This window comes from Macrobrachium rosenbergii, chromosome 9 (assembly GCF_040412425.1).
Source record: "Macrobrachium rosenbergii isolate ZJJX-2024 chromosome 9, ASM4041242v1, whole genome shotgun sequence".
Lineage (NCBI taxonomy): Eukaryota > Metazoa > Arthropoda > Malacostraca > Decapoda > Palaemonidae > Macrobrachium > Macrobrachium rosenbergii.
In genome coordinates this window covers 43,095,870-43,118,238 of record NC_089749.1, presented here as the reverse complement: position 1 = coordinate 43,118,238, position 22,369 = coordinate 43,095,870, and the positions used below count along the sequence as shown (strand labels likewise).

The 22,369-nt window shown below is 41.8% G+C and overlaps 1 protein-coding gene across 1 annotated transcript in view; it reads right to left on the bottom strand.

Moving 5' to 3' along the window:
- Positions 1-21,764, bottom strand: part of LOC136841740 (triokinase/FMN cyclase-like) — a 26,160-nt gene extending 4,396 nt beyond the window's left edge. The window contains exons 1-10 of the mRNA XM_067108994.1: positions 21,615-21,764; positions 17,399-17,544; positions 16,632-16,728; positions 15,321-15,431; positions 10,119-10,207; positions 8,962-9,057; positions 8,593-8,799; positions 7,643-7,817; positions 763-992; positions 276-438 (exon numbers count right to left, since the gene is read on the bottom strand). Coding sequence (XP_066965095.1) covers positions 276-438; positions 763-992; positions 7,643-7,817; positions 8,593-8,799; positions 8,962-9,057; positions 10,119-10,207; positions 15,321-15,431; positions 16,632-16,728; positions 17,399-17,497 — 1,267 coding nt within the window. The 5' untranslated portion in view covers positions 17,498-17,544; positions 21,615-21,764. The remainder of the gene's footprint in view (positions 1-275; positions 439-762; positions 993-7,642; positions 7,818-8,592; positions 8,800-8,961; positions 9,058-10,118; positions 10,208-15,320; positions 15,432-16,631; positions 16,729-17,398; positions 17,545-21,614) is intronic.
- Between the last annotated feature and the right edge of the window lie 605 nt (positions 21,765-22,369).

Here is a 22,369-nt window from a genome sequence, read left to right as displayed (position 1 = left end):
AGAGAGTAAAATATTTCATGAACCTCAAGTAGATAACAATTCAACAAAGAAAGAATGTGCTGAATAATCCTGATGGGTTCTGGCGCTTGGCCTTCAAGACCTAAATACCATAATCAATCAATCAACAAAGAAAGAACAACATGCATCGGAACACGCTTCTCACTTCTCTATAATTTTCAACAGTGTGAAAGGTCTTGGCTAAGGACTTCTTTGGATGTACATACTTTTAATGATTGCATATTACCATTAGTTACACAGTGATGAAGAAACTATACCATTAATCCCTGCTATAAGAGTTGAACCACAGTCTCCATCTCCACATCCTGTATCCAAATGATTCAACATGTCTTCATATTTGGGGACTGTTTTCACAACTGCATCGAGACAAGATCTGAATGCATCACAGGTACTTCTGTCTTCTAGCGAGTAGCTGTTCGCCTGTCAACAAATTGTCACAAATCTCATAATTTAATCAAATTACCAAGTTAAGGAGAGTTAAACAAACCAGCAAAAATGATATTTTGTAAAATAAAAAAAATAATGTCCTTCAACACTTGCTAAATTGAAATATTAATATATCTCACCTTCAATAATTCACCTAAGACATATTTTATGTTCTCACTCCCTAAGATTATTATATGCTCTAATAACAGATTCCAGTGTCATAAAAGGCTCGTAATAAACACGATACAGTGCATCTTGTAACTAACTGTCAAGACAAAACAGTTATGCAACAATTTCTAAAAGTCATGTTCCTGGTACCATCTGCTTCTGTGAGATGTCCAATGAAAAGGAGGGTAACTTGACTGGTGCCAGTGGGTTTTCCAGGGGCACACAACGTTTCGGCCATGAGGGAGCCGAAGTTGGTTCGTCCAGAAGAGCAACCCAGCTAGGATCTATCAGTCGGAGTATGGAAATGTGGAAGCCTTTCATGTCAAGACTGGTCATCACCAATCCTTGGTACACACGCAATGGCTTCACACCTCTCCTCCCTGTAAAGGAAATAATTAAATATGATGAGACAAAAAACAAATACTAAATTCTAAAGCAATTTGTATTTCCCCCTAACATATGAAGCAAAGCGTTCATATATGGAGTACTTACACTTAGCGCACTTCAGCTGTTACTTTATCATTTCAAAAAACAAAATACTAATGGTAGGCCTACAGGTGCCGGCAACGTTGGCCCTACACTTCCATTGTGTACACCATCCTGCCCACAGCTACCCTCTATTCCATAGATGGGGAGATATAGGGACTACACAGAGTGGTATGAGGAGGGTAAAACTATACATATGAAAGAGTAGGTTCATACATTTGGAAAAATACAAATTACTTTACAATTTGGTATTTGTTCTGACATAAATACGAACCTATGCTTTCATACATGGATCCTCATGCAGAGGCAGAAGGCCGACCTGTTTTAAGGTTATCAGGTGCATGTGCAACTGCCCCCCAAGTGCAGCTGCACCGATTGCTCTGTTGAGGATCACCTCCTGTACTCTACAGAACTTCAGGTCACCATTATGCAAGACATGAGGATGTGATGTCTAAGTACTCACCAGTCCCTAGTGATGATCCTGAGGTCCTCCTTCTCATCCCTAAGTGGAGCTCTCCGATAGCTCAACATTCCTATATCACCTGTTGAGCTGCGACTACTGGACCCAAGGTAAAGGTGTCCAAGGAGCTGTGCACCAGGTCCTTGAGACAGAAGGGAGCGAAGGTTGACTGTTTCTTTCAGACCCCTTCTCTCGGAACCTGAGGATCCTTTCCCCCTGATGTCATGTGCCTTTATTCTTCCTGGGGGAGGGTTGCCATCTGGCCTGGTCTGGTAAGCCCTGGCAATTACTTCATTAGCAAGGAGATTGTATTTTTGGGATCTCCCCCTTTTCTCATGGCCCATACTGAGGAAGAGTCTCTTACCATCTGGCCTGTAGTCAGCCATATGCTTGAAATAGGTTCTCAAAGACCTAATTGGGCACAGTAGCATTTTGTCTTTATATCCCTTACAAAGTCCTTCAGAGAGAGGATAGTAAAGCCTTTGAACTTCAGGTCCAGGGTTGGAGGGTTCTGGGTCTTCACGAATTCTGGTGCAAATGTTAGACCGGGGGACAACCACCCTTGGGTGTAGGAGACAATGTATGAGGGGGCATGCAGTTTCCCTACTATCTTGGTTGAGGTCAAGGCCAGTAGGAACACCATCTTGAGGGTCAGGTCACAGTCCAATGCCTTCTTGAGGGGCTCGTACGGCACCCATCTCAGACTAGCAAGGACTTTGGTCACGTCCCACTTCGGGGGCTTCAATTCTCATGTGGCACAATTCTTTTCAAAATGTTTGACCATGGCTGACAGCTCTAAAAAAGCTGAGAGGTCTATGCCCTGAGGTCTGAACACCTCACTCAAGTCATGGAAAGGGCCTTCTCTTGATATAGGAAGATAAGACCTTTCCCACAATACCAATGATGGAAGACATTCCATTTTCCCTGGTACACTCAGACGGACAATGGTCTGAGGGGGTTGGAGATGGCACTTGCAGCTTTCTCTGAAAAACCTTTCTTTCTGAGGAGCTGCTTGGTAGTCTCTGACCATGGAGTTGGAGTAAGGTTACTGCCTGATGGTACCATCTTTTGTGTTCTTGCCTTAATAACATGGGAGTTGGGGGAAGCTCCCTTGAAACATCCACTAGCAGGTGGAGTATGTCTGCAAGTCACTCTGCTTAGGGCCACCTTGGAGCTATGAGTGTTATTCTCAGTCTTTGGGTCATGAAAAGTCTGTTGATAACCTTCCATAGTTGGCTGAAAAGGAGGAGGCATATATGTCCATACTGTCCCAAGGGTACTGGAAGGCATCTTACAGGGCAGCCCTTTGATCAGGGACTGAGGAACAATACAGTGGTGTTTGGTGTTCCCTGCTGTGGCAGGGAGGTCTAACATTGGGTCCTCTTATGGCCTCAGCAATTTGTTCATGATGCCCTGCTCCAGGAATCATTCTGTACCTACTAAGTGGTCTGGCCCAATGCTTTTCTTGCCCAGGATTTACCTGTCCCAAGGTCTCTGACTACTTGCATCTCCACAGTTTCTCCTAAAAGTGCTGGAGTGCCAGCCAGACTGCTTGCATCTCCAACAGGTTGATGTGCTCCTCTCTCTCTCCTTGGGTCCCCATGTCGCTGAATTGCACTCTCCAATCAGATGGCGCCCCACCCCCTTCAGGATGCGTCTGAGGTACCAGCATCTCTGGTGGGGGTTAGTCGAGTGGTACCCATTGCAGGTTGTTCTTGGGATCTCTCCACCACCACAGGCCCTCTGTGACTTGGCTGACATCTTGACTGGCATTGACAGGGGTTCTTGTTCCTTCTTCCAGGTCGTTTTCAGCTGGCACTGGAGGGATCCAATGTGGGCTCTTCCCCTGGCGACTAATTTTTCCTAGGAGACAAGGTGCCTGATAGTGATCTGCCACTGTTTTACTGGTGGCTGGGTTGAGGAGAGAAGCAGCTCTGATACCCATACTGGACTGCTGACCCTCTCATTTGATAGAAATGCCTCCCCCACCACTATGGTATCAATCCTCATCCCCAGGTACTTGTTCATCTGCTCTGAGGATAGGCCTGACTTGGGTAAATTTACAACCATCCCCAGGTCCTTGCAAAGAGACAGGACTTGGTCCCTATGGCATTCCACTTCAACGACTGAGGATGCTAGGATCAGCCAGTCATTGAAGTATCTTCATAGTCTTATCCCCTTGGTGTGCACCCACGCAGATTAGCTGGAACACTCAGGTAAAGACTTGGGGCCCTGTCACCAGTCCAAAGCAAAGGTCCCTGAACTGGTAGACTACTCCCTGGGAGACAAACCTCAAGAACTTCCTGTACTTCTTGGACATGTCGTGGATGGGGATGTGCAGGCCAGCATCCTGCAGGTCTATGGAAATCATAGACCTGATGGAGGCCAGGACTGACTGTGGTGTCCCCACGGAGAACATCTGCTGGAGGTTCAGGATGGACATATCTATGACTGGATGCCACCCCCTCATGATGGAGTCCCCAGGCAGTCCAACTGGGGAGATCTCTGGTTGCATCTGTCACCACTCTACCTCACAGTATGAAGATCAGGGAGGGGAGTGGAATGGGACAAGGGTCTGTCCCGAGATGCTTTGTTGTCCCAGTCACTTGGATTGCTGCAACTCCGCCCTCCAATTGGAGGGGCGGAAAGCAGAGCAATACAAGTCTCTGTACTTCCTGTCTTGGGATGCATTCTATCCCTTGTCTGGTCTGCTTCAAGATCAGGACAGAGGGGGGCTGGGTCTCCTGCTACTGAGACACCAGTGGAGCTGCTGCTACACCATTGGTGGTGGGGTGACAGGGTGTGATAGTTGGTTCTCGATCCTCACCGCCTCCTCGAGTTTAGATGAAATTCTTGATGTCTGGACTTGGGGAGGTGGTGGGGGTGGCTGATGAAAAAAACATCCCAGTGCACCGGGGCGTGGGAACTCCGCCCTCAGAGTCACAGTGCTGCACCTCCCTCAAATCCTACAGCATAGGGGATCGCAGAGCAACTCCAATGTTATATCAGGGAATGGAGGAGGGGCAATGGCCAACGTCTTGACACCCAGAACCTCCTGACTCAACCTCTAAGTCATCAGGTGCTTCCTCCCACATGAGTCCTGGGTCTGAGAGGGGCAAGGAGAAGCCCCTTGTCTCCCGGTTCCAAAGCAAGGAGACCCCAGAGCTTCATGTTGTTCAGAACACCATTGTCTCTACTCTTGCTGGGTACCTGTAGGCAGAAACAGAGGGGAAGGAAGGAGCACCACTGATGGCCCCCCCTGTATGCAAGGTGGGTCAGTAATGTGGACTTGCAAGTGATTAAACCTGGCAGATCCATTTATGCAGACTTGCAAGTGATTCAACCTTGCAGACCCCAAGAAAAGGAATAGTATTAGTCCACCCCAGGAAAATGGCACACCTATTGTTCCATTCTTGACAAAGCCTCCACCCGCCAAAATCTAATACCTGTCTAGAAAAATTTCTGTTGAATTTTTTGTAAAGGTGTACCATTAACTGGTGAGTCTGATGTCTCTAAGCACAAAAATTATCTCTACAAGTCTAAGAAGATTCTAGATGAATTTCCTCCAAGTATCCATTAAATGGCAGGCGGGGTAGGGAATACTGCTTACACAAGGTATCTATGCACGTGAAGGAAAACTTTGCTTAATTTCCTCAAGGGTACCTCGTTAACCGTGGGTTCCATATCCCTTACATAAAAAAGTCACACTCTATGGAAAATTCTAGTCTAATTTCCTTAAAAAACTGCTCCTTAAGTGATGTCTACTCATTAAGTGAAGGTGCCTACACAAAAGCATTTATACATGCCAAGGAAAATTCAAGTTGAACTTCCTTAGGAGATTCTCATTAAGTCATGGGTTTTGAAAATCAAGAACCCTGACAAAAAAAAAAGGCAAAATTTTTGATGTACAAACAATGTAAAAATGGAAAAGGGAATACTCAAGGTTCTCCCTTTGAGTGCAGTTCCTCTAATCCTGGGGTCTCCTCTCCAGGAGGCCAGGCTCCAACTCCTGCAACTCCCTGACTCCATTCTGGTGTACACTTGTTCCTTGGCGACTGTTTTACTTCACAGTGTCCCCCCTTCCCATTGGTCTCGTCTGATTTCTCCTCCTGGAGGAGGGGGGGAACCCTCTATTGACACTGTTCTTGCAAGTTGTAATCTATTACAGAAGGAGAGAAAGAAGAGGGGGGTTAAAACTCTGGGCAGCATCAAGATTGAGAGTGAAATGTCTCACTCGGCTCTCCTTCTGCTAGTAAGGAAATTCTTCTTCCCGGCCCCGACTCTCAGGTGTCTTCTACCTTAACCCCCTCCGCGTCGAAAAATGGGGGAAGTTGGGGGAAGGGATTGCCCAAGGGAAACTGACATGGGTTGCCAGAATGGATTCTTGAACCTCCCCAAAAGATGTCTAGACTCCATACATCGTGACACTGGAGGGCATGGAGAAGGGCTAAGAGTTGATTCCTTATAAGGACTGCCCTTCTATGGCATCTCTTCTCATAGAGTCCATTGGGGTGAGCCAACTCACACATTCATCTCACATGCACTCTTGTACCAAAAATTAAAAAAACACACTGAATGCAGGTCTACTGCAATGGGGGATGGTAGACATGAACTTACTGCTGGGTTTATCTCTGACTGAACACCGCCTAAAATCTGGTTTAAGGTTCCCTTCCATCGTTGCCAAAACACACAGTGGAAAGGAGAGTAGGCAAAAGACATGTGGGTACCACGTGGTATCTTGGGAGAAACTAAGGGGTACTTGACATAATTATCATAACGAAAATCACTAGGAGGGCCCCGAAGGAATGGTAAGGCACTCATCCTTCGGATAGCCACACTAGCCAACACTCTGAAAGCAAAGGAAAATTAACACTGATACACACAGAAGCCACACTACCACTTGCTATACACAAAGAAGGATGCCATGTGATTCAGTCTCCAAAACACAGGTATGCGTTACCTTTGTTTTGAGAAAAAGCGGGTGGGGGTATAAAAGTGACGTAAAAAAACAAAAAGCACTGCACACTATGCCAACGTTGAAGGGAGAAACACTTGTGAAGCCACGACCTGATGATAAACATACAGAGGTCACACACCCTACAGACTCAAAGACAAAGCACAGCGAAAATGGGAGATGACTCAGTGAGCATGCAAAAGCGGATGTGGCTGCAAGCACAATGGAATGGTAAGGACAACTCAGGTCACAGCAACCAGAGGCTTATCCATTATTATTTTGTTTTTTGAGATGATTCAGTGACAGCCGAAATGCACTAGGCACGAATATTCCATAAATGAAAGCGTAGGTTCGTATTCATGTCAGAACAAAGCTGCATTCCATGTGTTCCAGAGAAATACAGAGCAATATTGGCTGGCATTTGACAGGACAAACTTGACCATTGCAAAGAAATTAGATTCCCAAAGGAACTAGGGGTAAAACCTTTATTCCCTAGTCCATTGCTTAAAACCACATATCTTCATTGTGACAAACACTGCAATCAAAACCAATGACGGATGATGCCAATGGTCCATATTCTTGTTCATGATCCAGACCTTAAAATAGTCCCAACTTCAGAAAAGTAAATAACGTACAATAAGAAACCAAAGAAACTGGTGTTTAGTGAAAAATTAAGTGGGCCTTAACAAAAGAAGATTTGAGAAATGAATGTAGAGGAAGGGACTGATAAGAGTCTTTATAATTTGAAATCCTATAGATTGCAATGAGGCTTAGTTCTGGTAATCCACCAATGCATCCATCAAATGATCAAAAAAACAGTACAATGCAATAATTCATCATGAGACATTACGGTTTAATGGCCTTTCTTGGTAAGACACGTTTGTGTTTGATAAAAGAAGGTGGGTTATTTTGTCCTTCATCCCAGCCAACTACAGTCAGTGGTTTCCTTTCTATTGTTTCCTGCATCTCTATGAAATGCAGCTGTGCTGCTGTTACAGCGCAAGAGATAACCAACTACTGAGACCAGTTTCCTGCAAGATTCCAGAACAAATATAATTTTAATATTCACCAGGAAGCTGCCTTTGTATGATCAACTTGAACGTGCCCTGAATGGAAAAAAAATAACGTACTTAGCTGCTCGGTGACTTCTTTGGCAATGATGCCCATTTCCAGCTGGGAAACCGAGCCCAGATTACTGATGAGGACTGCTACTTCATCTCCTTCTTGGAGGTTAAGACGAGAGGCTGAATCTTCCCTGGTCAAGTGATTTAATAAGCACTCCACCACTTCCTGGGCAGAACCAGCCTTTGGAAATAAGAAAAGAAATTATCACCAAATTTTAATACAAAAATAACAACTAATTGTGGTTGCCCTCACTAATGGATACTCAGGGATTTGAGACTTAGGTCTCAAATCTAGAAAAAGGATACTTTACAAAAAGGAAGAGTAAAATTTCAATGTCTTGATAGGTTCAATTTTGTTACAACTAACTGCAGTTAATCACAAATAAATGATTTTTCGTGAGAAAATCGGTTTCCCATATACATTTTTGTAGTTTATTTAAGAGCTTTTGAGCCAAAATATAACATAACAACCCTTCTACACTAAAATAAGTTGACCAATACTTTTACTTGACATTCACCTCTCTGACCTTGAACTAAGATATGAGAACATTACACTTGTGGATGATAGATAAAATAGAACTATCCAATCTAGGGATTCATATGAATAAGAAGTCTAATCAGAAGTAAAGCTTGGGAAACTGTCCCAGTTTTGGCAATGGCAAATTCAACATGTTGACATATTAGAACACACCTGAACTCATTCTCTGTTACCTTAATTTTTATGTGTGCATGTGTGTGTGTATGTGTGTTAGGGGGTGTGAGTTTGTTGAGAGAGAATTGAGACAGTTGCCGAGCAAAATGACAAGATTACGGGTGGTAGAGTATGGGAGGAAAAGGACCGGAAATAAATTAGTCAAACAGAAAGGGCTATTTCACCTCCTCTTTTGATATGCTGGCCATAACATTTTCATGTTTACTACGAATGTCTAAGCTAAGGCCTCAGTCTACATTCAAACCTTGATTGTCTTAGCCCCAGCCTCGCCATGCACGCCTAAACCCAATTCCAGCATCCCTTGGGGCACGCTGAATAGGGGCGACGACGCTCCAGGTAGGGTACATCCGCTAGCGGCAACACCGATGGTTCCCATGGAATCTCCTAGGCTTCGGCAAGTCGCCAGCGCCTCTTCAAGGCTCGCCCCAGCTTCAGCCATGGCTCCAACTATCTGAGTGTCATTGCATGATTACATCTCGAGTCTATTCATCCAAAATAAGATCAGTGAAGTCTAGAAATCATAATGCATAATACATTCTCTACAGCGGTTTTATGATCACTATAAATCGCCTAATGAGCATATGACAGTTTTATACTTCAACAATTTAATCACCTTGAAGATAAATATCGTTCCACATAAACCTCTCCGACCAGCTGTGCCTTCCAGCCGCGTTAGAGCGCAGTCGTCACCGGATATGTACATTTCAGCCTGAAAATTAAACACATAATCACACTTTTAAAAATGTATTCTATTAATGTGCTCAGTCTTCAATAGATGAATCTGGATAAATAGCCCAAAGGCAACAGATATTAGGAATGCTGGGAAGCTCAATTTTGAGCACACGCCACACACACTATTCATGTTACCTCAAGACCTAAAAAACATTTAAAAACTATTAAGCATTTAGCATGATGCTTAAAACATGTTTACTAAAAAACGTTATGACAGAAAACCAAGTTATTCAGGAAACTATAAACTAACACTTAATTAAAGGGCCCACTTAACGGACCAATTTATGGACGAAAGGATGACCTCCAAAACAAAAGAATGGTGATGAAGATGATGAGTGTTCAAACAAATATCTAACTGCTTTCTAAAGGGACATCGCACGGACACGTTCTCTGACATCTTTGGGTCAATAATGGTGGCAAAATTGAATAAAGTCTCACACATACGTTTGTGCATATGTATGATTTTAATTTCAAAAATTATTAACTAATTATTGTAAAATTTGGTAGCTAAGATGTGAACAACAACATAAAAGAGCTCGTGTGAAACCCTACTAAATTTAAGAGACCCGTAGTGCTGCATAGATCTTGACATTTTCTTTTAAATTTCATGACTTACTTAAAGTAGTAAATGATAGTCATCCTGTGTAGGACTTTCAGTTTAACTGTTCATTTTTATTTATATAATTCCACCTGTAGTTTTCTTCTGTCTCCAGTTTTATTCTTTTTTGTGAAAACTTGCATAGCTTTTCATGAGCATTTCCAGCTTCTTCCATTGTACTACAGTACATCCATTTGAATAATCACAATAACACGTGTAATTGCTGATTTATCCCTCCAGGGTGTTATATACAGAAAAAGATTTGCAACAGTTGCAAAACTATTGAAAAAAATTATTGGCTCTGAAAGCTTTATTGGTGTTCACAGATTTTATCTTGGTAATTCATTCGAAGTCAGGAATATACATGTAAAAATTTTGGAAAGACAATTACAAAAGTGTTCAATTATTATTTCTTTTTTTGTACTTCTGTTTTTCTTTACCTTGATACCTGCAGCTTTACAGCGCTCGACGGCTTGCCCAAAATTCACTCTGTCACCCGTGTAATTGAAGACGATAACTAACACGCCCTCTGTGAAGATTGAGAAAAACTGGATGAGAAACAGAGTAGATGAGAGAGAGAGAGAGAGAGAGAGTTCTAATCATTTCCAATCAATTAAATGGGATACTGGCAATGAACTGGTCAGGGGAAAACTTAGTTTAAAGCTGAATTACTGATACACCAGGGGCTGAAATGAAGAAAGCTATCTAGTCTGAAGAATGTGAAATAATGTACTACCTGGGTCTCGAACATACAGCACTAGAAACTGGAAAAGTGGGAATTACATAATCTCCACTGTGAGCAATAACGATTTATCAATTGGGCTCAAACTCCTAACACCAGAAACAAGAGGCAAGACACCCACTTAACCTGAAATGATATAACAACTAGGTCACGAACTGGTGATACCAGAGTGAGGTCCCGATCTGTTGCCGGGACCGTCAGGGCATCCTCGCTTCAAGACAGAAATCTACTGATGCACCAAGTACTCTCAAGAAACACAGATCCAGCACTCCTGATTCAAGCAATCTTTGATGCATTTTTCAGAAGCTAGAACTGTAATTACTAAAGTATGTCAGGTACTGCAAGCTTTCCAACCATATGTATTTGAAATCTCTTCCTAATTTGTACATAGAATTGTTAACCATTCTTCAGGTGTAAGAAAATACATCTGGCTGTATACTGGTAACCCTTTGTTTTTCCCCTAATGTCAAATGCTACTTTTACGCTTGCTAGAGTTCTTGGCCTGTCAGAGATTTTGTGTTAATAAATCTGAATACACCTTGACTCTGCCTCTTACTTGCTGTCTCATTATACTGGTGACAACAAAGATGACTGACGGCGCCAACACTGCCAGCACCAGCCCATCCAGCAGCAACGCTGCAACAGCAAGCATCCACCTACTGCCCTTCACAACCCATAACCCAGAGGCCTGGTTCTTCAGAGCAAAGACCATCTTCAGGTCTAAGAAGATCTCCTCTTCATACCACAAAGCCGACGAGTCCTCAAGTTCCTGTCAGGCAACATCTTCGAACAGATCACAGAATGGCTCGCCACCAACAGACCACTGTCACCTACACAGTGCTGAAGGACCAACTAAGGTCCTAGACAACGTAGGGGCAGCAATAGGAGGTCCGTGACCATCACACTTCTACAAGCAACTGCGGCGGCTAGTGATGATCTCCGCCACAGGCAGTCGCCCAGAAACTACGTTGGACTTTGTGAGAGATGCCCTACACACAAAATTACCCCGCCAAACAGTCGCAGCCTCCCCAACACATTAACCATGGACCTCGACAATATCCTGAAGAAAGTTGATGCTGTCCACCTGGCCCACAAGTCGACAGAGCCTACACAACCACCCATAGCAGCAGCTGCCCCAGAGCCACAGCAGCAGAAGGAGACAGAGACAGACGGCAATCCAGAGGGTTCTGCCGCCTCCATAAACCGCTGCTGGAGCTCCAGGCGGAAAAACAAACTCAAGTACAAGCCCAAAACAGAAGAATGTCCCAAGGGCACTTGTTTTTTCCACTGGAGGTTCGGGAGTGAAGCCCGAAAGAGTGAAAATGATTGCAACATGTCAAAAAACATACAAAATAAACATCAGTGGTGGGCAGACCAGTGGCCTCATAAGAGAAACTGCACCTGCCTTCAGCTGTCTTTCTTCCAGGTACAGGCAAAAAGACTCAGTGTATTTTTTCATCGTAGATGAAAGATCAAATATGGAGTTCCTCATCAACACCAGCACATGCAAATTGTTCGTGCCAGCCAACCTGCACAAACGCCTCAATCCAACCCCCAGCGCTCTACAGGTGTCCACTGCCAGTGGAGGTCCACTGAAAATATACGGGAAATGGACAATGAATTTGTTGTTTGGCGGGAAGCATTACAACTGGACGATTGTCACAGCAGACATAACAATCACACTTTTAGGAGCAGACTTCCTAAAAGCCCATGACACACTGGTGGATGTAGCAAAAAGCAGCTGATCACATGGCCTGCCCCCATAGCCCCACTCACTCTGACTCCAGCACCAGAGATCAATTACCTCCTACAGGAGTCCCCAAAGGGATTTAAGGACGACTTACAGCACAACCTAACCAAACCCGCAAAGCACCACGTCCAGCACCACATAGTCACCAAAGGTCCCCCAGAGCACACCCGTTTCAGACTTTGGCCACAGAAAAACTCACCCACGCCATACAAACTTTCGGGACATGGAAAAAGCAGAAATATGCCAAAAAGCTTCCAGCCCCTGGGCATCTCCCTTACACATGGTACCAAAACCTGAAGGTACATGGCGACCCTGCGGCAACTACTGGAGACTCAGCACCAAGACAGTACCTGACAGGTACCCACTACCAAACATTGCCGACATAACAAACCAGATGGAGGGCGCCAGAATATTTATGAAGATCAACCTGTTGAAGGAATACTTCCAAGTCCTGGTCACAAAGGAGGACAGAAAAAATGGCCATTATCACCCCCTTCGGCAAGTACACCTTCAATTACAGCTGCTTTGGCCTTTGGAACTCAGGTGTGACCTTCCAACGGCTGATGGATGAAATCCTGGGCAACCTACCCTTTTGCTTCTTCTGTGTCAATGACATATTGATATTCAACCCCAACATCAAACAACACATGAGAGAAATCAGGCGGGTCCTGCAAATACTTAAAAAAAACTGACTTATAGTCCGAAAAGACAAATGTGAATGGGCAAAACCAGTAGTGGAATTCCTAGGCCACCAAATAAGCCCCTAAGGCCTCAAGCCCCTCCCAACGAAGGTCCAAGCAATCACCAGCTTCTCAAAGCTAACAACAATCAAAGCAGTCCAAGAATTCACATGAATCATTAACTATTACCACCATTTTTACCCAACCTTGCTGAAATAATGGCCCGAATATATGACTGCCTATTAGGAAAACCTAAAAAATTATATTGGTGTGAAAAACAACATACAGCCTTCATGCTAGCCAAAAAAGCTAATCTTTCCTCTACCTAATAGGTCCCTCACCCTAACGACAGATGCAAGTAGCAGTGATGGGCGTGGTACTTGAAGAAGACACAGACGATGGTCATTGCTCATTGGCATTCTCCAGCAAGAAGTTATCATCAGCACAACAAAAGTACTCCACATTCGACCGAGAATTACTGGCAGCCCACAGAGTTATCCTCCACTTCCAACACATGCTAGAAGGGCGACAATTCATGGTGCAGACACACCACCAACCGTTGGTACACGCCTTCACCAAAAGCGGAGACGGGTGGTACGCAAGACAGCAGCATCACCTATCGTCGAGAGCAGAACACTCCTGCACCATCAGATACTTAAAGGGCTCTTCCAACAACATGGCAGACGCCCTTTCCTGAAACTCCATCAACACCATCCAGATCGGGATATCATATCCCGAAATAACATAGGTTCAGAAGGATGACGCGACTTCAGCAGGAGAACCCACCCTTACGTGGAGTGACCTATCCATCAATGACAGAGAGACGACCATCACCTGCAAGATGAGTACCAGGCACCATCGCCCATACCTGCCATTAGGGTTGAGAAAGAAAGCCTTCAACCTCGCCCAAAACCTGTCTCACCCATTGGGCAGATCCACTGCCCGAACCCTGTCGGAGTGGTACTTCTGGTGGGGAATGAAGGCAGACATCAAAAAGTGGGCAAGAGAATGCGTCCCATGCCAAACATAAAAAAATAATGAGGCACACAGAAATGGGGATAGGAGAGTTCCAGACAAAACAGTGACGACTGGCCCACATCCACGTTGACATCATGGGACTCCTGCCCACCTCCGAGGGGTACAGGGGTATCTCTTCACAATCATCAACAGAAACACCAGATGGCCAGAAGCAATACCAGTAAGGCAGCAGACAGTTGTGTGAAAGCAATAATAGGCGGGATCAGCAGGCATGGAGTATTTCAATACATAATGAGCAACAGAGGAGCCAACTTCACCTCCACCTTATGGAGCTCCCTCACTGCCATCCTCGGGACAAAACTCATTCAAACAACAGCATACAACCCAGAAGCAAATGGCATGGTGGAGCGGGAGTTGGAGAAAGGAATTACTGTGGGTCTTGCTGGGACTAAGAACAGCCCCGCATGCAGCATTCAATGCATTGCCAACAGAAGCACTCTACAGGCAAGCATTGGCAATTACAGCAGACGTTTTTCAAAACCCGACAGAGCCCATGACTCTTCCAGACATCTGTAAAGCATTCAAAACTATCATGACGGCGAAGACAACATACGACATAGCAAGAAAAGAATACGTCCTTGAAGACCTTAAAAGAGCAAAGTGTGTGTTCATAAGAACAGACGCAAACAAGCCCCCCATTCCTCCATCCTACTTGGGACCACAATGCATACTACAATGGAGACAGAAAGCGTATCAGCTAACGGTGTACTGGAGGATCACCTGGGTTCCCCCAACAGATTAAAACCAGCCTATATCCCAGACAGCAACCCACTCCCCTAGGCTTACTTTGTGGGGGGGAATGCTGTGAGGTCCCAATCTATCATCAGGACCCTCAGGGCATCCTCGCCCCAAAACAGAAATCTACGTGATGCACCAAGTACTCTCAAGAAACACAGATCCAGCACTCTTGATTCAAGCGATCTCTTATGCATTTTTCAGAAGCTACTTTATGTCATTGTTAGAACTGTAATTACTAACGTATGTCAGGCACTGCAAAGCTTTCCAACCATAAGTATTTGGAATCTCTTCCTAATTTGCATATAGAATTGTTAACCGTTTTTCAGGTGTGAGAAAATGCATCTGACTGTGCATAGGTATCCCTCTGTTTTTCCCTAGTGTCAAGTGCTACTTTTAAGCTCACAAGACTTCTTGACCTGTCAGAGATTTTGTCAATGAATCAGAAAACACCTTGACTCTGCCTCTTACTCACAGCCTCGTTATATCAGAAACTGAAGAAACAAAGTTGCATAACTCTTACCACGTGAAATAATGGAAGACTAACTGGGGATGGAACCTACGGCACTAGAAACTGAGACAGGAAGCTACCTAACCTGAACCCCTCAAAACAGTGACATTATGGCAACTAAGTCTCGGATTGGCAACAAAAGAAACCGTAAGGCCAAAGGGCTTGTAATGAACAACTCGGATTTACCAGGATTTCCAGACCCAAGAGTAGCAATGGCGTTGGCTATGAGTCCCGTCGGAGGAGAGGTGAAGATGGGTCCCGCTACGGCTGCTCCCAGCATTCCTCTCCCTACGAAACCTGGAGGAAGCAATAAAAAAATTATCGTTTACTGTTGATATATTATTTATCCCTCCTGCTAATATTATTATTATTATTATTATAGAAAGTAGTAATAATTTAATATTCATTATCCTGGTTTCATATATCCAGGTATTTTAATAATTATCTTTGCAGCAAAGGGTAATATTGTTGACAAAAGGTCTAGTAAGTAATTAGTAAGTCTTGCCAAAATTACAAATAAACCTTTTCTACCCAGGAGCAACAAATTCTTCTTTCTTCCTTGCACGTTTATATATTATGTGTATATATACATACATATATATATATATATATATATATATATATATATATATATATATATATATATATATATAAAATAAACCTTTTCTACCCAGGAGCAACAAATTCTTCTTTCTTCCTTGCACGTTTATATATTATGTGTATATATACATATATATATATTATATATATATATATATATATATATATATATATATATATATATATATATATATATATATATATATATATATATATATATATATATACATACACACACACAGTTTGTAAAGTAAGCTTTTACATATTTCTGAAGCAGTGCTTCAGAAATATGCGTGCGAGTTATTCAATGTCATCAATTTACGTCAGGCCTCAAGAAATCGTCTTGCATCTCCTATTGAACCCCCAAATTGCAATGCATAACAGACCACAATTAAAACAATAAAGGTGTTCCATTACGGGGACCGATTGATTGCCTTAAAATCTCTGGCTGAGGACAAGCTAGTGAACCAATGGTAAATAAACTCAAATTGACAACTGTGAGTCTTATTGATTTTTAGCAATATTGTACTCTTCATACTGTGTATGAATGTATAAAATAACAAGTCCACCACGCGTAAGACCAATTACACATCTGTGCTTGCGCGTGTGTTATAATAATAATAATAATAATAATAATAATAATAATAATAATATTTATTTTTAGCACGAGGCCATATCCTGGAATATACAAAGTAGAAACATTACAATAGATACTCGCAAACTAGATACACGAGTTAGAGTGATAAAAATGATAAGTGGCAATATCCACACAGTTACTGAGGTAGTAGCAGGAAAAAAATATAGTGATTATATTATAATATAATTACTATTTTTGGTAGTGACAGTGGTATTATTATTGCGAATAATATTAAACATTTTAACAGAGAGCATCCTCACCTGCTGAGAAGGGTTCGTGACCTGACCCTCCCCCGCAGACGAGAGCCAACTTTTTCTGGGCTCCTTCGATGACCCGGTCACGGTCGACTATTACGCGCTGAAAAAGGCAAATGAATGAAAAGAGAAAGGGTCACTGCGTAAATCGCTGGACAGACAAGTAAAAATGAAGGATTTCAAGGAGGATAAGTAAATCAGGGACTAAAATCACCTCAGCGGGAATTCTTACAAGTTCAAGACCGCCCCCCCCCCCCTCTCTCTCTCTCTCTCTCTCTCTCTCTCTCTCTCTCTCTCTCTCTCTCTCTCTTAATTTTCAATAGTGGCTAGATGAAAGTAATATAGTTGTTATTTACGTCTATTATAGCAGTCAGATTAGTGAAAAATGATTCTCTCTCTCTCTCTCTCTCTCTCTCTCTCTCTCTCTCTCTCTCTCTCTCTCTCACTTATTTTTACCGCATTAGTATACATAATGGCATATTTTACTAGAGTTAAATTGTCTAAATGAAGATACGGGCATAACATGTCGTTTTATAACTATAAAAATAGAATATATGTGTGAGCACTTGTGTACACTCGTGCTTATTTGCAGAAGTATAGAAGACGAAGTACCTCCCACTTATAGCAACCGAGCATGTGCTTTAGAGAGAGAGAGAGAGAGAGAGAGAGAGAGAAAAGAAGCAATATAACAGTACACTTCATTATCAAAATAAAGACAAAAGGTTAGTTGGTGACAAAATTACCCGTCGTACCCTCAGTGAATGGCTATTTACCTGGTTGGGTATGAGATACAGGCCCGGGTGGAGGGCAGCCATCCCTTCCAGGGCATCATCCACGCATCGTTCCGGCGAGTTCAGTAGCTGGGCAGCCATTGTTAGCTGCTATATACACCTCTTAGGGGAGCGTCTGGTTGTTAAACCTGTAGGGGAAAGGTGCGTCATTAACACACAAACTTCAATTTGGGATTGGCGTCTTGACTGGAGAAAATGTTCCTCCTGAATGTTATGTTACTTTGCAAAATAACCTAAGAAAAATAAATGAGACAGTTGTATGTAAATTACAAAGCGATATTAAACATTTGCTTGTGAACTGACCTCGGAAATAAAATATCCACCAGAGAGAACCATAGAGAGAACCATGTGCTGCATTGTAATTGGCTGATTGCCGGCGGCCATTTTGATTGTGTGTAACTGGAGGTTGCTAAAGACGCAAGGTCAACTGTGATCTTTTGTGTACACCTTCATGTTCTCAAAGTGTACAGTTTATGAAGCAATTGTATGTTACAATGAGACTAAAATATCAATTGAAAATCAAGAATAAAGCATCCAAAGAAAAGAAATTACGTAAAAACAGAAAACTGTTGAAAATTTCCCATAAATGAATTCATATTAATCCAATGAGTATTTTGTTAACAGGTCTTCACACTGATAGATAAGTATAGCCCTGTCTAACTCGATTAAGCTTGGTGTGTGTTAATGCTTTCGGTGGCGATTTTAATGATAAACAATGTGTGCTATGTGAATGTGTTGATGCCTTTGGTGGTGGTACGTGATTAGTAATTAAATACTACCTATTTCCAATAGGTTGTGCACAGGCATAGCATTTTGTGCATATTTTGCTAAGGCATGGTATTTGCGAAGGCTTGACATTTTGCTAGCATATTCTTCTCCTAGGGCCCATTGTATCTGCCATCATTTAATGACATTGAAGTACCATAATTACTTTTCCAGATGCAGTCCTTTCACAGGTAAGTTTACATAGCCTAAATGTTTGAAAATATGTATTATTTTATTTTACAGAACTTTGAATATATAAAATTGTTTAAACATTTTTCCAGAGTTACTTTTATTTTATCTTACAGAGCTTTGAATAAAATTGTTTAAACATTTATGGGTTATTTTTGTTTATAAATATACCACATACATGTCTGTAAGAATATCTGAGAAGAATAAAATTTTTATCCCACTAAGGAATTACCTAAATAGGTATTATTTGGAGAAAAGTCTGTTCTGCTGATCTAGTCACATTTGGCTGTGATGTATCTGAGTGGTCCTCTTACTGTTACACACAGTAGTTATATAGGCCTATTTGTACCCTTATTTTCTGATATACGTCCATAAAATGAACAATCATAACAGCTGTCAAATAAATAAACATTGGTGGTTTGTTGTGTTCCAGCATAAAGACAAACTGTTGGCCCTACAGTGGGTTGCAGTGCACTCAGAGCATCTTTGTTTACAAAACGTTGCTGTCACTGCAGCTCCAGTTACACACAATCAAAATGGCGGCCAAATTACACTGCACATAGGAAATCGGCCCTCTCTATGGTTCTCTCTGATATCCACTGTATGTGGCTGGTGAAATAAACAGCTTTTGTGCTTACAAACTGACGTCAGAACTATAACTTCAATATATAAACTAGCGCAAGAAATGACCCATTCAGGTGCAAGACTTAGACGTCAGAAATTAAATCTCTGTTTATAAACTGACGTCAGCCATAACATATTTATTGGCGTTAGATGTAATATATTCTTACGTAAAGTAACGCTAGAAACTATACTGTATGTGAAGTAACATCGGAAATGGTGGATTCATAAGTAAGGTATCATCGAAACACACACACACACACACACACACACACACACACACACATATATATATATATATATATATATATATATATATATATATATATATATATATATATATATATATATATATATATATATATATGTGTGTGTATATATATATATATATATATATATATATATATATATATATATATATATATATATATATATATATATATACTGTATAGTTCGACTCTCCGACAGGCCAATGAAGAATTAGAGGAATTTATTTCTGGTGACAGAAATTCAATTCTCGTCACAATGTGGTTCGGATTCCACAATAAGCTGTAGGTCCCATTGCTAGGTAACCAGTTGGTTCCTAGCCACGTAAAATAAATCTAATCCTTCGTTCCAGCCCTAGGAGAGCTGTTAATCACCTCAGTGGTCTGGTAAAACTAAGATATACTTAACTTTATATACTGTATATATATGTATATATATATATATGTGTGTATGTGTGTGTGTGTGTGTGTGTGTGTGTGTATATGTTCGTGTGTATGTGATGTGATGTTGAAAAATAAATGTCTCTGTGTAAGGTAAAATCGTAAAAGACTTACTGATAAGGAAAGTCAGTAAACATCATGAATAATTAACACGGTTAACTCACAGATTTTACCTGAAAACCTTTCCAGTTAATTCAACTAAAGAATCGGTAATAGTTTCTTTCTATTTCTTTTTATAATAACATTAGTAGTAACAATAATAACAATAACAACTAACACTGCTATAGTATTAGTGTTTTCGTTGTTTTTGTTATTGTTGTTACTGGTACAATAGCAGATATTAAAAGTATCACAAACTTGTTCTGTAATAAAAGTGGTTCCTGATAATTCCCTTTCAAGAAGTTATGAAAACCTCGCTTACATTAGCACAGCTCTCATCTGCAGCAATTTCTTCAAGGAAAATTGCCTAAAACATCAGATAATGCATCCTTATAACACTTCCGTATTCATTCCGTCTGTCCGTTTGTGTCTGCGTTAACGTGAATGCCAGCATTATCATCTTGATACGGAGACCTCATGAACGAACCACGACCTTAATTAATAAGGCGAGTTCGGGTTGGTTCGGCCGTGAGGACGTTTACGTGCAAAATGGGCGCCGTGTATAGCAGGATCAGTCCGCTTCTGACCAAAATAAGGACAATCTCGCGCATGTCGTCGTGTGGCTGCATTTGGTCGAGGTTAAGATAAAGAATGGTTATCAGTCAGTATTTGACTTTACCAGAGTGAAGAACATGGAAGCTCTCTTAACCCGGATAAGGCGGTCAATCCTTTTAACTCGACGACCCGACGAGTCCTAAACAGAAACATCGCTTCTCAGAGAACTCAAAAGAGAAAATATGCAAAACTACTAAATTAACCTTTAATTCAGCAGTACCTGGGGATTAACGGGGACCTCTCTCATCTAAGGTCGTGAAAGGGAGAGAGAATGTGTGAGGGCCACCATTTCTCACAGTGACCCTTCATTTCCTAGTTTTCTTCTATGGTCGCCTACCAGTGACGTCACAAACATGCTCAGTAACACCGGGACGGTCAGACGGTCTAACCCTGTATTAATCCTGGTGTATAGTACCAGCCCCTTGGGATTGTACGTAAAACATAAAATAACGACGGTAAATACCATAAACATAAAGTCTTACGTTGTTTTGGATGTTACGGCCTAATTGACTTGCGGCCGAAACGACCAGCCCGAATAAAGCCACGTCAACGGCACCTCATAATTGCAGGTGGGTAGGCCACCTATCCAAGGACTGTTCAGATTCATCTCCGCTTTATTCCAGTGTTCGGATTACGTCATATTTAAAGAGGCAATCGATAAACCTGGTCACCTTTTTGCCTGTCTATATAATATAAGGTTATGGACGGATTTGCTTTGTCATTACGAAAGGAGCTTTTTAATTTTTTTTTTTTTTACAAAAAACATTTCGATGGAGAAAGTCAGCCTTATGATTGCTATGAATTTTGCTATGGATAATTTAGCTATGAATCATTACTTACATTGATAGCGGCGGAGGTATGCGCTCAGCCTGAATGATTGATTTGATCGGTAGGCTACACACAAACACGATATGATTTTTAAAACTTCAATAAAGTTCTAAGAATAACTAAAGTAAGGATCCGTTTCACTAAAAAACAACTGATTCTTGTAAGTTTTTCATATTGTATGTTCACCATATATTAAACAGTTTATTTATCCACCTTTTGTGAAATGACATCAACATGATCTGAGACACAGCCTTGGTCTAAGCCGTGGCCGCTGGCTGTTTGCTACCGATAACGCTATTTAACAAACGGGAAAAACAAATAGTTGTGTTTGTCATTAAGTGTCAGTATGACCAGTGACAATTAAAGCATCTTACCTTCCAAGTTTGAGTAACAAAGGGCAAAGCCGGTTCGTGAAAAGGCACGAAAATGAGCAAAATAGGAACGCACTCGAATTCGTGGACTCTTCGTCCAGCACCACTAAGGGTCAGCTGTTGTTGCTACCACCACTTGGACCCGATCTCAAGGCCGGAAGGGGTGCCAACCTTTCCGAATAACGCCAAGGCACGACATCTACTGATAATATTAAAAGAAAAAAAAAATTGTACGTACAATGTAATTTCTCGGTTTCTTCTTTTGCATTCTTGCTCGCTATAAATAACATTTTTTAACGCTTTTATCATAAATAACTTGCACTTGTTCTACTTTAATTGGCAATGCTATATTGATAAAAAGGGTATTTTACTTTACCAGAGTCCCTGATAAAGACTCAAATGGCACGTTTATTGTCAAGTTTATCAACTCTCTCTCTCTCTCTCTCTCTCTCTCTCTCTCTCTCTCTCTCTCTCTCTCTCTCTTTGTCATGTAAGTTAAAATACATTCCAAATAAATAACACAATAAGAGAAATTGTGTAAGACTTGTTTAAATATTCGTTATCACACTAGTGCGTGTGTTTGTGTGTCCATCGGACCACCGTCATTCAACGCCAATATTTTCAGGATGCCTTATCGGGCCATCCCCTGCGACAACATGAGATGGAAGACTACGTTTTGTCGTACAGAAGCCGGGAAAGGACTATCTCGGAGCCCCTTAACCGCATTTTAATGCAACTGTATGAAAGCGTCCCTCCGA